Genomic DNA, 16799 nt, shown 5'->3' on the forward strand with positions numbered 1-16799 from the left:
ATATTAACAACGAATTCCACCCACACAAAAAGTGCATGCGTGTGTATATATGATAACCACCATCCAATCTCAAAGCAAACTACTCTACATGTACACACTTGCAAGGTGCAAAATGTGTTTTGTCATTCCTAAATCACATTTTTCCATCAAATACTTTTTCAATAAGGTATTTTTTATAAACATTTATAGGTTGTGCTTACTTAAAATACATTTTTTAAAAAGCTTTATGTTTCATTTTTTTTAAAGAGGCTTCCCATAAGTATTGGTTTTATTTGTGATATAATGACCTTGTATGAACATGATGCAAGTCTATTTCCGAGTGTACTTTGATGTTTCAATGCGAGACCTCTTCATTTCTTAAAATGATTCATAGCTTTTTAACATTAAATCTTTATTTATTAAGGAATGATGTTTGGTCCCTATGACCAAATATAACTCCCACTTTTGTTTTAAAAAAGCATGTTGTTTCAAGTTTTCTACTTAAAAATTTGTTGGATATATCCAATAAGATTTGTCTCGTGATAGGTTTGAATATTTGTTCATAAACGCTGGGGTTACTTTGTACATTTATCATACAATTACCATCTATGAATATACAAGAGTATGAAACATGTTTAAAGTCACATATACCTAAGCTCATAATTCTCTTGTAAAAGTTGAATGGTGAGATATTTGGAGTCGGTGGCACACGACATGCTCTCTAGGTTGTGGGTGTCTAAAGGGCAAGGCGGAGTGTCCCATATTGCAACTTTTTAAAGCCTAAGCGGTGTTTCTTACACCCGATGGATTTCAAAGAATTGCTTCATGTGGGATGTGCTGATAACAAATTTTTCTTTTTCATCTTGTGCTATCAATTCTGCAACTTTTTTCCTTGTGCATTTCTTTTTTTTTTTTCAATATGCATGCTAATTACCATAATTTTGTATCCAATTATAGGATTTGAGTGAGCGCTCAATTTACTCAACACAAATGTTAATAGCAGGCATGTTCTTTCCCTGCATTCAAAGCCTCATGCTCATACCATATCCTCTTAACGAAAAATTGCATCATATACCAAATGCTAAGAGGACATTCTTCAAAGAAACATGCGTAGCGTGCGTGGAAAACATACTTGCAACATCGCCAACCAGTACATAATTATGCTGTTGACAGTAAAAACGATAATGTCTAGACAGTGTCATTCTCTATATTTGTGAAACAGAACTAGATCGTACCATAGATGCAAGAGTTTTGAAGTATACGTGCACATCTAAAACACTGAATTTAGTGCTTACTGAGGTACCAGAGCTTTCCAACAAAGCTGAAAACCCCATAATACCTTGCCTTAACGGTCTGCTCTGAAAATGACTCTGTTCAAGGAGTGTCATTTCTATATTCATGAAAGAGAACTAGAAGCTTTTATAGACGCATTCATTTCACAGCATACATGCACATTGATTTAGTGCTTATTGAGAAGACCTGCGCTTTCCAACCAGGTCAAAAACTCGGCGATACCTTGCCTTAAAGGTCTGCTCTGATATCCCAATTCCTGCTTTGCTTTCTCGTGAGAGTAGGCCCACTGTCTTCTGAGAACACGGACCATCTGTGGCATTCAAAGATTACATAAGCATGCAATTGAGGTATCATTAGGGAAAATGAAAAAAAGGAAATTAAGATTGTACGCATAATGCAAAGAGAATAGGAACTGATAATCTCAAAGGAATAAAAATGAAGTCTAAACTCATTCTGACACGTTGATAGCCTAAGGGTTACATTCACATCATTGGGTAGTGTCAAAAGGTGAAATAGTTTTAGGACATCAAAATTTTCTAGAATATAAATCTGAGAGGAATATTGATTTGGAGAATTTCTTTGCTTCTGATGGAACACACATGCTTGCCCTTGGAAAGGGCACCAAACAATGTAAACTTTAACTCAGCAAGATGATAGTCACATTTAAGATAAACCTAAATACGCATTGCACTGATGTGTGGTACGAGGACTAAAGTGATAAAGCTGATGATGATGTCAACATGAAACATCTCAATTCTACTCGGAGTCAAGGTTTCAGTAGTCCTTCTTGGGCTTGCCACCACTCATCACTTTTGTCAAAGAGCTTCTCCCGAGCCTCCTCTTGTAGCAAATAAGGGACCTAGTTCCTCAAAAGTAAAAGGTATGTTCCTCTCTCCTATTATCACAGTAGTAACGAAGCCCTTGAAACTCCGTAGTAGCATCCCAAGAACCAGCAAGACCAACTGGCTTGAATCCACCTTCTGACCATCTTCACCTTAATGAAATGGTCATGGACTGTATCTCCTTGATCCATGCTCATGTTAAACAACCGATGATTCAGAGCTAAGATCTGGGACATATTGTCTGTCTCATATAAATCCTTCAGAGTGGTCCACACCTCGACCGACATGTCCGACATCTGGATGTGAGGAATCACCAAATCTGCCGCCGTCCCTATGATCAGTTCTAGGGCTTGGGCATCCTCACCCTCCCACGCTTCGTGTCATCTGGATCTATAACAAGGATAACGTTACCCGCCACATCCTTGACGTCTACGGGCATTGGATCCGCTCCTGTCAAGATCTTCCACAGCTTCGTGGCCACCTAATGGCTTCATATCTATACCTTCCAAATAGGATAATTTGTCCCGTCCAGCTTCCCGATCTCTCCAAACTTTGGAATTGTCAAAGAGGGCATGGTGGTCGTATGAACAGTGACCGTAGGTGCTGGAACACCTCCACCAGAATTCTTGGAACCACCTACTCCACCAGAACCTTTCTTTGCCTGGAAATCACCTGAGCAAGCAAACAATCAACCCTTCTTAGCAACCAAATAGACTTTGTACACACCTAACCGAAATTGAATCATCCTCCTCCTCACAAGGGAATAAGCCTCCAGGTCATAGAAGTCGATTCTGTAGAGCCTTAAATCAAAGGTCAACCTTCAGCAAGTTCGTTGCCTTCAAGCTCCCCCACTTGTGAACCTCCGTCCAGGCTCTGATACCATGTTAGAGATCACAACAAAGGGTATACGCACAGTGGCAGACTGAGAGAATAGCCCAGGAGCTCACACAGTGGGGTTGGGGGTGGAATCACAACATTCTTTACTTTGTGTGCTCATCAAACATGTGCAAACCAGTAAATAGACAATGCTCCAAGAGAGATATAGAACCAGTAATATATTTCTGTCCAAAGGACAATATACAAAAGAGTCCACAATCCCACCAAATCATGGTCACATCTCTTCTCTTTTCCCTCTGAGTTTGCTACCCACATGACGCCAATAAGCTGCCCATGTGGTAAGCCCTCATCCTAAGGCTACCTCCCCCATGCTCTCCTCATATGGGGGCTTACAGATGGGGAGGTGACTCTTCCAACATACAATGGTGGTCGTATTCCAAGTAGGGGGAAAGCCCTAACAAACTACATGATTGAACAACTGCGCTACAACCAAGGCCAAGCCTGCCCATGTGCAAAGTGTTCAATCCGCAGCCCCTTGTGGTCCTAGGCTCGCTGGTTGTGAAGCAAACGTAATGGAGCCTGCACATTTTGTGGGGTGGGTGAGCAAAATGCTTGTGGTGGGCCTGGGAAGGGGAGACATATCAGGTGGTGCTTAAGCCAGAATGTCACAGAGTGACGTTGCATATTTGTGCCACCCACCTAGATCTATGATGGGAATAGGTGGCTTCCCCTCAAATAGAAACCCCATGTAGTAGTGGGGTCGCCTCCTCAGAAAGATCAAATCACCTCATCCATCCTATGTGAGAAAGAAAGAAAGAAAGAAAGTTTATTAAAGTCTTCGGAAGACCGATGGGTCTATGAGACTAAAAATCCTGATACAATGGAGCTACTAAACGAGTGTCCATACCAATGCAAAATGCAAAAATGCAGAATGGCAGTACTAAGTCCTAAGTACAACATAGTCATGTCGATGGTCGACTATATATCAAATCAGCACCGTCATCAATATCATCATCATCATTGGCAGCAGCAAGATATCAGGATGGATGAGGCAGTGGAGGCATGAAGTCGGCAATAGAGTGTTGTCGGCCACTCAAAGGTGCGGTCCTGGCACGTCTCTTGGTCGTAGCTCTGCATCTGACTAGGGCTACTGTGACCCACGTCGGTTGGGCTCCGACTCTAAACAAGGAGGGGATGTCCCCAAGTGTGATCTGTGTGTCGATCCTTTGTCTGCGCTGTTGGGTCATAGGCTCTAGGTCACGGTCATGTCGAGGCCTCGTCTCGTGGGGGTCCATGTGATCTAGCTGAAAGAACTCCGTGATAGAGCTCTGAGAGGGATCAGCCGAGGAAGAAATCTACTCTTGTCTCCGTGCTCGGAGTACCTCTCACGGTGTCTAAGTGCCCCATGAATGAAACCTGCCAAACACCGCTGGTCTGGGTAGGAGAGGAAATAGGCCAAAATCCCATAACTATCCCTGAAGAGGCAGTGGAAACGCCCTTGGATCTCATAGTACACAGGACACCTGAAGATGAAATGCTCCTTTGTCTCAACCTCTTGCATGTCACATAGTGTGCATATGCGCCTCTCCCTGGGTAGTCACTTTGCTCTGCCGCTCTCGATGCGAAGTTTGTGTGAAGAGACCCGGAACTGCCCAAGAGAGATCCTCAGCGAGTGGGGTAGGTGAATCTGCGTGTATCCTGGTGGGTCAATGAAACCCTCCACTGTGATATGTAAGAAGTGATCTCTGTAGAAGCTAAGCTTCACTGGGAGTTCACTCGGTCCCAACAAGGTCCGAAATGTGTGTAGCTGTAGTAGATCCTCACGGATAACCTAGTTGACCTCGTGCGATAAGAGGGGAGAAAACAGAGCATCCATGCTGTACTGGAAGGAAGGTAGTCTATCCATGTGGAGCCCCAATCGCTCAAACCATCTCTCTGTACATGCATACCAACACCTCTGGTCTCCTCCTGCTGTAAGTGCCATAGAAAAGGATAGAGCTATCCATGGTAGCCTGCTACGACCCGAGGTATAATCCCCATATTCCCTAACTAGGTACAGATACGTGATGACCTGAAATGCAGCATCTAGCTGTAAAGGGGGTGACCCAAACTCAGCCTAAATGATCTAGTGAGGAACGGATGACTTACCACGAATCATCCGTGATAACATGAGAACCTGTAGCCGCTCCACACGAGCCCACTCTGTATCCAACAAGTCTGGCCTCCAATAAGAGCTGCCGTACATCCCCACTGGGTGAACCAAGGAGTCAAAAAGCAACCCCTTGGTGCGTGGATCCTGAAAGTGCGAGCGGAAGCACACGCTCCACACGGACCCACTCTGTATCCAACAAGTCTGGCCCCCAACAAGGGCTGTTGTACATCCCCGCTGGGCGAACCAAGGAGTCAAAAAGCAACCCCTTGGTGCGTGGATCCTGAAAGTGCGAGCAGAAGCACTGCCTCTCTAGTCTAGCCAATGAAGCATACCCTCTACTCAAGCGTGCCTGCATCGCGGGTCTCATAGTGAAGCTGGGTCCGGAGAAGATAACCCCAAGATAAGTGTATGATGAAACTATCTCAACAGATGACCCCGCAAATGTGAACTGCTCCTGGCGCATGATGGCTCGAGATGTATTGAAGACCATGACCTTAGTTTTATCCAGATTGACCTTCAAATCATGAGACTCACAAAAGGACTGTAGTGTGTCTAGGTGTCTCTGAAGCCCCTCTGCTGAGAAAGACATGAGAGCAACGTCATCTGCGTAGAACAAAATCTGAATCAGCGTGCCTGCAAGAGAGCAACCGACACCCCCTATGTCTGCATCACTATCTCAAGCTCATCAATGTAGAGGCCAAATAAGGTAGGCGACAAAGGACACTGTTTGACCCCGATGGTGCTCATGATCTCGTCTGTCCACCCGAATCTTGCTCGAACTCTGCCTGAAACTCTCTCGTAAAGTGCCATGACAGCCCAAGTCCTGTAGGCGCCGTATGAGGCGAGCTCTCGGAACCGTGTCAAATGCCTTGCGGAAATCCACAAAGCAACAATAAACCCTCTGCTTCCGTGACCTCACCTCCTCGATGATACATATGAGCGTGAGAATGTGATCCATGGTTTCATGATTACGCCGGAATCTGGCCTGTCCTGCTGCTCTAAGTCCTCGACACTCTGCAAGTGTGCTAATCTCGGAGTGAAGTACTGATGCATAAATCTTGGACATGACATGTCCAATCATAATCTCGGAGTGAAGTACTGATGCATAAATCTTGGAGTGAAGTACTGATGCATAAATCTTGGACATGACATGTCCAATCATAATGGTCCTGTAGTTCTCCGGGCTCATGGGATCCCCTGCCTTGTGGATGGGTGAGATAGTGTTAATGGTCCAAGTGTGTGGAAATCCCAAACAAACAGCTTCATTAAAAAGCTTTGCTAAGATCGGGACTAGGAGGTTAATCCCATATGCAATGAACTCAATGCATAGCTCCTCACGATCCTTCGCTCGGCCATTATGAAGTTTCATTACGGCATCCTTTACCCCTCCTCTAGTGAAGAGGGTGCAAGATGTGGGACGAGGCATGTGTGAGAGGTTAGGGACTAGCTGATTTGGGATGTCATAAAGTGTGCGTGCATAATCAAACCAAATCTGAGTGTCAGTGAGTAGCGGAGGGGACCATCCTTCAAAAAATCCTTAGAGTGTTACTAAACAAAATGTTCAATAGCTCCTCGTTCCGACGAACAAAGTCTAGTTTCTTCCTTTGTACTAGTCTACGGTATTCACGTACCGTATTTGGTGCGCTCGGAAGACTGTTTTTGGTTTGGAATCTGAGTTGACGGCGTAAAGCCTTACACTCATCATCATACCAACTATTACAAGATACGGTTCCAAGGGATTTTGGGTAGGTGGAGCGGGTGGTGTGGGAGAAAGCGTGAATGGCAGCCTCGTGTAGTGAGCGGGTGACAAGGGCAGCACGATCCTCTTAAAGGGGTATGAAGTCAATATAAGCGAGAAGTATGTACAAACGGCCAGAGTAAGAAGGTGAGTGATCTCGATCAAATCGCATATCGTGGTAGGTGGAGTAAGCACTGAGTGGGGTGGAACGTGCTGTGCGAAGGGAGGTGGAGATGCTAAAGAAAAGGTATGTATGATCAGCCCCTGGGGGGTGCTACAGTGAAGTTAGTAATGCGAGATGTGAAGATAGGGGATCCCATGATGTAATCAACAACACTAGAGCCCCCCCATGTGGAAAGCATGTGAAACCACCTAAAGCGAGCCATTTGTCAAGACCATTATAGATAATGAGATCATGTATCCTGCCGAGGTCTAACAGGGCCTGCCCACAAGATGAGAATGGACCTCGCCTGTCAGCCGAAACCCGTAGCATACCTGCCTCCTTAGGGTCAATATCTGACAGTAGAGTAGAATCATCTCTAAAGTCAAGAAGTGGTACCTGACGGGCCCTTGTCCTTGCGTTGAAGTCCCCCACTAGGAGGACTTCTCCGCGGCTAGAGAAGTCAACGATGGACTGATAAAGGGCAGCAAATGGGGATGTCTCATCATCACCTCAGATATCTCTGGCAAAGTGAGAGGTCTCAGGAGGGAAGTAGCAAACTGCGACAAACAAATCCCGGCTGTCCATGTGTCGAATCTGGATCCAAAGAAATCTGGAATGTGTATCTCTTTGCTCTACTGAAATAGTCCCACGAAGTGTGGATCTGAAAAGGACTACAACTCGACCAGAACCTTGAACTGTCCTGTACCCCTCATCTCATCTCTGTAGGCAGACTCCCATGTATATCCGCTGACTATTGGAAGAGGGCGCTCTGGACTCTGATGTGTCTTTGTATAAAAGACTATGTCATGGCCTGTATAGGATTCCGAGAAGTTCCATGGTTCTGACCATAAGGTACCATTACAGTTTCAAATGGTGCAGGATAGGGTCTCGGATATCTGAGTCTCATAGACCCCGCTTCCCTATGTAGGGGAGGGGACAGGTGCCCTACGGGGGCCTATAAGAAGTAGTCCCTCTCGTACCACTGCCCACTTCCCCTCCTTCCGGGCCTGATCCCTCTACTGCAGCAAAGAGAACCTCTCCTCAATCTGTAGAGGTGTGAGGTCCTCATCCATATAGATCGCTGGCTGATCTCGAAGGATTGACTTGCATCGTAGAGCTGAAAGTTGTGCCTGAGTGTCATGGAACCGTATGATCAGGGGTTGCTCTCGGTTGGGATCTCTCCCCACCCGCCATGCCCTCTCTATCCTGTGCTCAACCATACCCAAAGGTAGCGGACACGAACGCAGTCGCATCTACCATCGGTGTAGCCTCAATGCGGGGGATCTCGCGTACTCTGATGTTAAGAGCCTCACTGGCTCTCTGCTGTTGCTCCATGAGGGTAGCTGAAATGGTTACCCTTACGGATTCCCGTTTGGCCACGTCAACCCATCTGGAAGTCTCCTCAATAACGGATTGCATGCTCGCAATCTGTGCCTCGACCACTGGGGTACTCCCTGGGACAGTGTGTATGGCTGTGACCTCCTGTCAGAGCTGCATAATATCCTGTCTGAGTCCCTGAATAAGACCCGCCTGCTCCCGAATGGCCCTAACCTGCTCCTGTATGATGTGGCTCTGCTCCTGGTTGAAGCGGACCTGCTCCCGTGCGAAGCGAGTCAGCTCCATCTCACGCTCACGGAAACTATGTATCTCCATGAGCAAGGTCTCACGGGCCTCTGGTGTATCAGCCCACTCATGTCCATGCTGAAACTGTGGTGACTGTGGCATGAAAGTGTGGGGCTGAGTCTGGAAACTGGACGGTGACTGGGTGAACTGGGTGAGGAATGGAGATGACAGTGGAATGGATGAGGCAGTCCCAACGGGGTGTGAAAGAGTGGGCTGACTGAGAGGGAGAGGGGAGAGTGAAGCATAATGCGGAATAGTGTATGACACCTCCGAAGTAGGGGTCATAAGCGGTGCGAGAGCTGTAACAGGAGAGGAGGGGAAGGGAACAACAACCGGCGCCATGGGCATGAGTATGTCACTGATCGTAGATGTAGAGGGAGCTGAGACTGGTACTGGAACTGAGCCTGAAGCGGGGGCTGAAGTCGAAGTAGAGATAGAGATAGAGGGAGCTGAGGCTGAAGCTGAAACCGAAACTGAAACTGTAGCGGGAGCTGAGGTTGAGGTAGAGATAGAGATAGAGGCTGAAGAAGCTGAGGCGGGTCCTGCCTTTGCCTTGCTGTCTACCCCGAGTCCACTTCGGTTGTAACGTGTGTTCACATCCTCCAATTTCAGTTGTGTCGTTTGCTTTTTTTTGTTGTTGTTGTTGTCGTCTTTTTTGGCTTTGTCCCCCATTTCTCTTGGAGCTTTTTTTTTTAAAAAATTTGGTGTGGGTGCAGGTCTTAGTGTCCGACCGGGAGTGGGAGCACCGGCTCCCCCCCCATAATGGGAGGCACGTCCAGTGCGAGGTGGTGGCGAGGCGGGTGGGAAGCCTGAGGTGGAGAGGCAGCCAGGAGGTGGAGAAGGAGAGGCTAATATGGCAAGGATATGCAGAGATATTCTTGTTTTCAAAAATGTAACAGCTGATCCCAACAAGCTGGTCTGATTGGTGGACCAAAAAAAGAGATGCTGGAGCTCAGGACAAGCTCCATGGCTGGAGGCCTGCTCTTTACCATCGGCAGCGCAAGCTGCTTTTTGAGATACAAATACAGTAGTTTCACTTTTCTTATAACAGCAGGAAGCCTTTGGCTTCATATGGAAACTTTACCACAAAGGATGGGATAGAATGTAACATCTTTCTTGATACAAAATATTACCAAAAGCTCCATGAGATTATTGAGGAATACAAATTGTACGGGAATAATGTTAGGCTGACCCTAAGCTTATTTCAAAGTTCATTCAGAGGATAAATGGGAGCATGGCCATGCTTTGATACCAATCAGAGAGAGCAGAGTAATGCTTGAGTCCCACAATATTCCATAATTTAACTTAAAATTTAAAGGAGAGAAAGTTACGATCTTTCCAAGAGAACTAAATGAAATGACACACAACAAATTCAAAGAGTGTATAGGGTTTAGAAGTAGGATAGTGGATTGGACCTAATTGAGGCCGACTTGCCCACCAAAACTGTTTTCCCATATTTTATTAAAGAATTAGGAGGTAGGATGCATTTTAGATTCTTGAACAGGACAATCATAACAAGAGCTAGTGACCAAGGTGCAACATACAGAGAACAGTTACAACTGCAACTCTAAAATGAATTCCCACTGTAGGAGGGAAGCTTCAAAATCAAGGCATAGTAATCCCACAAACTAGTGCCCACTACCACAATCTCAACCCACTTTCTGATTTTCTGGAAAGTGATGACAAAGATCTTCAAAATCCAGTCTAGATCAGCTCTTCCTATGTAACCCACATGTGGGAATCAGCTTCCAAATATATGTGCGCTAATTGAGGGTTTAGAAAATCCATCAACATCTCCATCTGCAGATCCAAAAGGTCACTGAATTTTTATTAGGGATTTTTAGTCTAGAAGAAAGCTGAGCATTTCCCAAGAAATGAGAGTTCTTGCTTGATTTCAGTCTAAATGGTTAGACTGATGCGAGGCATGAGTAGAAACATGGCCAATGAAAATCATGGCTGTGATTTCTACTCCAAGGGGTGCAAATGATCGACGACTAATTTGTAGGAGGCTGGTGGGTGAGGGTCAGACAGAGCAAAAAATAGACCTCTACAGCAGGAAAGATGGTTGAGTCAGGTGCAATGCCGGGAGGAATCAGGGTGGAACAGAAAGCTAGAAAAGGTGATGAGAAGATCCCAAAAGGTGGCTAACCTAAAGGCTAAGCCAAACTGTGCACACTGTGGCATGTAACAATCTAAAGGTATCAAAGTGGACTAAATAAAATAGACTCGTTTTGAATGAACTGGGCTGCTGTAAATTTAACTCATGGCCCCTTACTAATTTAGGTAGTCAAAAGAGTTGACCATACTTCTTACGCTTATAACTAAAGCTAGAGATCTCAAAATTGATACATAGAACCTGCCAATCTTAACTCTTGAGAGAAAGCTGCTGCTGCTCCTGCTGCCCTCCTTCCTGCTCCCCTCCTTGCTGCCCCCTCCCTCCCCTCCTTGCTTCTCCTCCCTCCCCTCCCCTCTACCTTCTGCTCCCCCTGCCTCCCCCCCCGACTCCCCTCTCTCGCTGCTGCAGCCCCCCCCTGCGTGCTGCCTCCTCCCCCCTGGCGCGCAGTCTCTTCCCTCCCCTCCCTCCTACCTGCTGCTCCCCCCGCCTCCTCCCTCCCCTCCTTGCTTCTCCTCCCTCCCCTCCCCCCTACCCACTGCCTCCCCCCGGCTCCCCTCCCTCGCTGCTGCAGCCCCTACCGCGCTGCTGCAGCCTCCCCTTGCATGCTGCCTCCTCCCCCACGCGCTGCCTCCCCCCTCCCCTCCCTCCTACCTGCTGCTCCCCTCCCCCCACCCCTCTCCTCCTCTCCTCTATCCCCCCCTCCTCTCCTCTCCCTCCTCCTTGCTGCCCCCCCTATCCCTTTGCTGATTCCTCCTCTGCTCATCCTCTCTCTCCCTCCTTCCTTTCACCCTCTCCCCTCATCTGGAGTACTCTATTCTCCGTTAGGGGTCTCCTGGGCTTCAGGAAAGCGGACGGAGTTCTTTCTTGTGTTTGAATCGGCCTTTTCCACCTCGATTGACGAATGGGTTCCCACTCAGTCAATCCGTTACCGCCCACACCAGCCGCGAGAACCATCACTTTCTCAAAAGATGAGCTACAGCAATTGCAAAGGATTTGGAGCATGAGTATTCCACGACTCTCTTCGCACGCATTCATGGCTCCCACCCCTCGATGCTTGCGGCACTTCCCCAGGAGCTCGCCCCCCACTTTAAGGATGTTCGTTTGTTGGGACGAGGTTTCTTTCAGGTATGCCTAGATTGCCCGGACGTCACGAGAGACCTGCTACAGGCCAGGTTTCTATTTCTAGGCTACAAGAGGATTTTTTTGTTTCCCTTTCAACTGGGCTTTGACCCAGTTGAAGAGGACAAGCAAGGAGTTTCTGTTTTCATCAGGTTCCCTGGTCTCCCCTCAGTTTATCACCGGCTTCTTTCAGTTATTGGAGAGAGGTTTGGTGTGGTAGCAGAGATCCCCCCTCTTCCTGGCGAGCCCTCTTCGGCTGTTGAGGCGGTCAGGATGGATGGGGTACCCAGGGTTAGGGTCATTGTCCAGAACCCTAATATTTCAGATGACCACATCATGCTACAGCGACCCAATGGGTCTTTCTTCTGCCAGAGATTTGAGGTTGCAGGTCGGCATGACCAGTGCAAGATTTGCAGATCCTCGGGGCACTTCGCCAGAGATTGCCCAAAGAAGAAAAAGAGGCCCAGAAAGCAACCAGCTCGTACTAGCTTTCGACAGAGAGCACGAGCAAGACCTACCGCTCCACAAGCACCGCCTCAGACACGGGCTCCCTCCCCTCCTAGGGCTACTCGAGTCCCTCCTGCACCCCGCACCACCTCTGGCCCACGGTGGGTTCCGATCGCGGTTAGGCCCTCTACTTCAGATCACACATCCACCGCTTCGGAGGCTATCCCCTTGGAGCCTCAGGAGGAGGCTAGTGTTCAGGAGCCTTGTTCGACTCCACCCCAGGATCAGGCTGTACCTTCCTCAGCAGCCCAGGTTGTTGGCACCTCATCCGCAGCACTTCTTGATTAGGACTCAATACAGGTGCCTCCTGTGGATAGAGGGAAGGGGGTCTTACATTCTATCCCTGCTTCGGTAGGAATCCTTCGTGCCCCCTCCCTGGCTCAACGGAACTCCTTTTTCGCTCTAGAGGACTTCTCTGACCTCCCAGATGATGATTTTGTACCTTCCACTTTCGGAGAGCAAGTTATCAGCATCTCTCTTGAGAGATCTTTCTCTCTCTCACCTATGGACTTTCCTCCCCTTGGACCTCGTGTGTATGGCAAGAGGTCAACTCCGGTGGAGGGTTCTTTTTTCGCCACCAGGTCAGGTAAGGTATTCCAACCCGCTTCCTCCCATCGATGAGGATAGCCAGTTGGAATATACAGGGATTGGGCGGCATCCCTCATCGCCATCGCAAACAGCTGATTAGGAATCAGCTCCATCCAGGTGTTTCAGGTGGTTCCCTAGACATACTTTTTCTTCAAGAACACAAACTGGATGTCAGAGATTGCTCCAAGTCAGGTAAGCTGCTTTCAGGCCGGACTTTTTGGCTTCCTGCCTTGGGAACCAGAGGAGGTACATGCATATCAGTTTCAGATTCTATTCTCCCTCTGATCATTGGACACGGTACCATAACCCCCTCCAGGGCCCAGTGGGTTTTACTTCTGATTGACGGACGTAAGGTTGGTTTCCTCAACCTCTATGCTCCGAACAACAGAGGGGACCGCGTTCTGTTTTGGAAAGAGTTGCTCTCGTGGGTTGACATTGCAGATTCGTGGATTATTGGAGGTGACTTCAACATGGTTGAGGCACCTTCTGATAAGCAAGGAGGCAGAGAAGGTGGTATTCATTCCCTCGAGAGAGCAGCTTGGGATGCCTTCTTGTTCAGGTTCAGTGGCAGAGATGTTTGGTCAGATGATGCATTTCATGTTCAGTCTCAGTCACTTTTGTTTTCATGGTCGAACCATAGGGTGCAGATGCCTATCCATGCCCGGATTGACAGATTCTATGTGGATGACTGGGCTCTTGATAGAGGGGGGACAGTTTGCATTGCACCTGGTGTTTCCACTTCCGACCATTTTCCGGTAGTTTTGTCGATCTCAGAGCCCCATTTGAGAGGACAATCTCACAGTATCAAGATCCCCGATGCCTTATACACGGATGAGACCCTCACAGAGGCAGTCTTGGAGATCTGGGTTTCTCACATGCAGGGGGGGGTGGCCGGTCCTTCACATGTGGCCACAACACTTGCTAGTATCGATGACTTTTATCACTCCGTTGCTAGTGCTCGGCGAGGTGAGGTACTTAGGCGGGAGAATGGTATCCACCAGCAGTTGGCAGCCTTGCAGAGGGAGGAGCAGAAACGACCATCTGATGCTTGGGTACAGGAGCGCCTTGCTACGGCAAGGGCTCACTTGCAGACATTGCTTGATCAGAGAGCAGACTATGCCTTCCATGCACACGAGTCCTTTTGAATATAGATGGGAGGGAGAGTCAATCAACACTTTTTCTCTACACTTAGTCCCAAACATAGTAGAGAGAGACTCTGACGGCGTTTTGCAGTCTCATCCAGATACCGTCATGCACTTGGCGACAACTTTCTATGCCTCCCTTCTTTCCGCAGATCCTGACACACAGGCCAGAGATGTGGCTAGAGATGAGATTTGGCAGAGTTTACCTGTGGTGGTCACACCAGAGATGATATGCTCACTTGATGCATGCTTTACCAACACAGAATTCAAGAGTGCTCTCTCCGCCCTTCATAAGGGCAAATGCCCTGGTTCCGATGGTCTTACTGCTTTTTTTATAGCCTTTTGGGATATGATAGGTAATCATATTACTTCAGCCCTGCAGGGCATTTGGGACTCGGGTGAGATGGCTGACTCACTGACCGAGGGACTCATACACCTTATCCCGAAAGGTGGCAACAGGAATTTTGTATCCCATTAGAGACCCATCACTCTTTTGGGCACTCTGTACAAAATCCTGGCCAAGGCGATCAGCATCCGGTTGCAGCCCCTTCTTCCAGACCTCATCCATGATACTCAGACAGGCTTTGTGCATGGCAGGAGCATATTTGATAATATATTTTCCTTTTGGGAAGCCACAGAGTGGGCTATGCAGAGCGGGCAGAGGCTGGCAATTCTACTTCTAGACTTTGAGAAAGCCTATGACAGAGTAGATTGGGGTTTTCCATGTGCCTTACTGCACTGCGAGTCCTGCCAGGTAATGGAGCATCAATCTTACTCTCCCTGAGAATCTGTAACAGCCAGTTTGGGACTGTTTTTGCTGCATGTATGTCTGCAATTTCTTGCTGAACCACCTGTTCTACTGCCTGTGGAGGTGGCAAGACATCCTGTGGCTGAACTCGAGCATTGGGAGGTGGCTGTAAATTCTGATTTGCATCAGAAATATCAGCAGGGGAACCCAAGGCAATGGGTAGTAACCCCTCAAAAACATCCGCTGAAGAAGAAGGCATATGAAATTCAGCCTAAGTGTGAGCTGAATTTTCTGCAAATATCACATCTCTACTGACAATGATCTTGCGTGTAGCAGATTGTAGAGACGGTACCCCTTGCTTTATGCACTGTACCCAACAAATATGCACTTAATTGCCTTCTTTGACAACTTATGCCGAAATTCAACTGGCACATGAGCATATGCAAGGCATCCAAAGACGCGGAAATGATCCACTGAAGGCTTTCTCCCATTCCAGACTTCATAGGGAGTTTTTGTTTTCAAAGCCTTAGTGGGAGACCGATTTTACTAGCGACTATGTGGTATGTTGCGTCATGTTGGTGCTTTCATGCTGACTCGATTCGTCAGGTGAGGAGATTGCTTCGGAACTTTTTGTGGAGTGGTGGTGATGGTTCTGAGGACACTAGGGCCAGAGTTTCATGGGATACTATCACTTTACCTTTCTCGCAGGCAGGACTTGGGGTTCTTGATCCGGAGATGCAGAGCAGAGCCCTTTTAGTCAAACTTCTTGTTAGAGGTTTGACTCCAGGAGATCAGCCGTGGAAACAGTTCCTGCTGCATGGGATTCACCAGTGCACCCCCAGAGCAGCAGGTCAGTGGGGCAGGTAGAGTCAGTTGGATCTTCCTGACGGACCAGCATTCTCAGCCTTCCTCACCACTTGTGAAAAGGCTTGTTCAGATTTGGGATCATTTTCGACAGCACCTCATCAGAGCAGTTCCCTCCTCCAGAGAGGAAATTGCCCGACAGCCACTTTACCATAACCCCCTAGTTCGGTACCAGGGAAGAACTTAGGACTCCCTTGGCCAGATGGCATGCTCAGGGGGTTGTGACAGTTGGAGATTGGTTCAGGGAAGGTGTGGAGATGTCAGAGGAGGTGATCAGAGATAGACATGGGTTACTTGGACAGATTGCTGCCACCAGATTACTGATCATGAGAGCTATTCCTCAGGAGTGGAGGGATGTACTTACAGATCCAGCCTATATTGATCCCATTTCCACCTGGTTAGGTTGTTTTAGTGAGGCTGGGCTATGTATTGGAGTTCGCTTAGGACCGGCACCGTTTGTTTATTTTGAGACGGATTCCTCTCATAGATTGTATCCCACTCAGCCCCTGGATCGTCAGGAGCTTCGTTGGCAGAGAGTCAGGGTCATTGGTTGCCTGGGTAAGGAATGGGCCACAGATCCTTCCAGGTTGACCATTGCAGAGGATATTAGATGGAGACTTTGGATTTTCCAAGGTCGACCTCTTGCGGAGCTTGACTGGGACCCAGGTGAGTGGGCATGGCCAGCTCCGGTGGCAGGCGTTCGTCCTCTTTCTTTCTTCCAGTACTCGACGAGGGCAGGTTACAGGCTCCAGCAGAGAGACTCTCATCACATTCCATCTGCCTCCCAGCATTGGCATGCACAGGGACTTACTGCAGAGCTCTTGCTGAGCTATTGGACTCACTTTTGGGGCATCAGTAGAGCCAGGAAAGTCTCCTACTTTCTTTGGCTCACTATACATAGGGGCATACCTGTGGGTACTTGGCTCCAGCAGATGGGTTGTCAACTTGCAGAGGAATCTAGCAAGCATTGTTTATGGAGTTGCACCAGCTCTAGAGTGGTATGGACAGGTATCTTCATGTTGTTCTCATATGTCACATTTGAGTCCTTTCTGATGACGTGGGGCGCTGCTCTTTGGGAGAGAGGATCT

At 47.9% G+C, this 16799-nt stretch overlaps 1 protein-coding gene across 1 annotated transcript in view; it reads right to left on the reverse strand.

The window, feature by feature from the left end:
- Positions 1-1118: 1118 nt before the first annotated feature.
- FLDH (NAD(P)-binding Rossmann-fold superfamily protein) overlaps positions 1119-16799 on the reverse strand; it is a 45688-nt gene continuing 30007 nt past the window's right edge. The window contains exons 5-6 of the mRNA XM_087383627.1: positions 1495-1582; positions 1119-1349 (exon numbers count right to left, since the gene is read on the reverse strand). Coding sequence (XP_087239753.1) covers positions 1264-1349; positions 1495-1582 — 174 coding nt within the window. The 3' untranslated portion in view covers positions 1119-1263. The remainder of the gene's footprint in view (positions 1350-1494; positions 1583-16799) is intronic.

Source organism: Dipteris shenzhenensis, chromosome 13 (genome assembly GCF_047967505.1).
Source record: "Dipteris shenzhenensis isolate YYH24624 ecotype China chromosome 13, Dip_SZ_1.0, whole genome shotgun sequence".
Taxonomy (NCBI): domain Eukaryota; kingdom Viridiplantae; phylum Streptophyta; class Polypodiopsida; order Gleicheniales; family Dipteridaceae; genus Dipteris; species Dipteris shenzhenensis.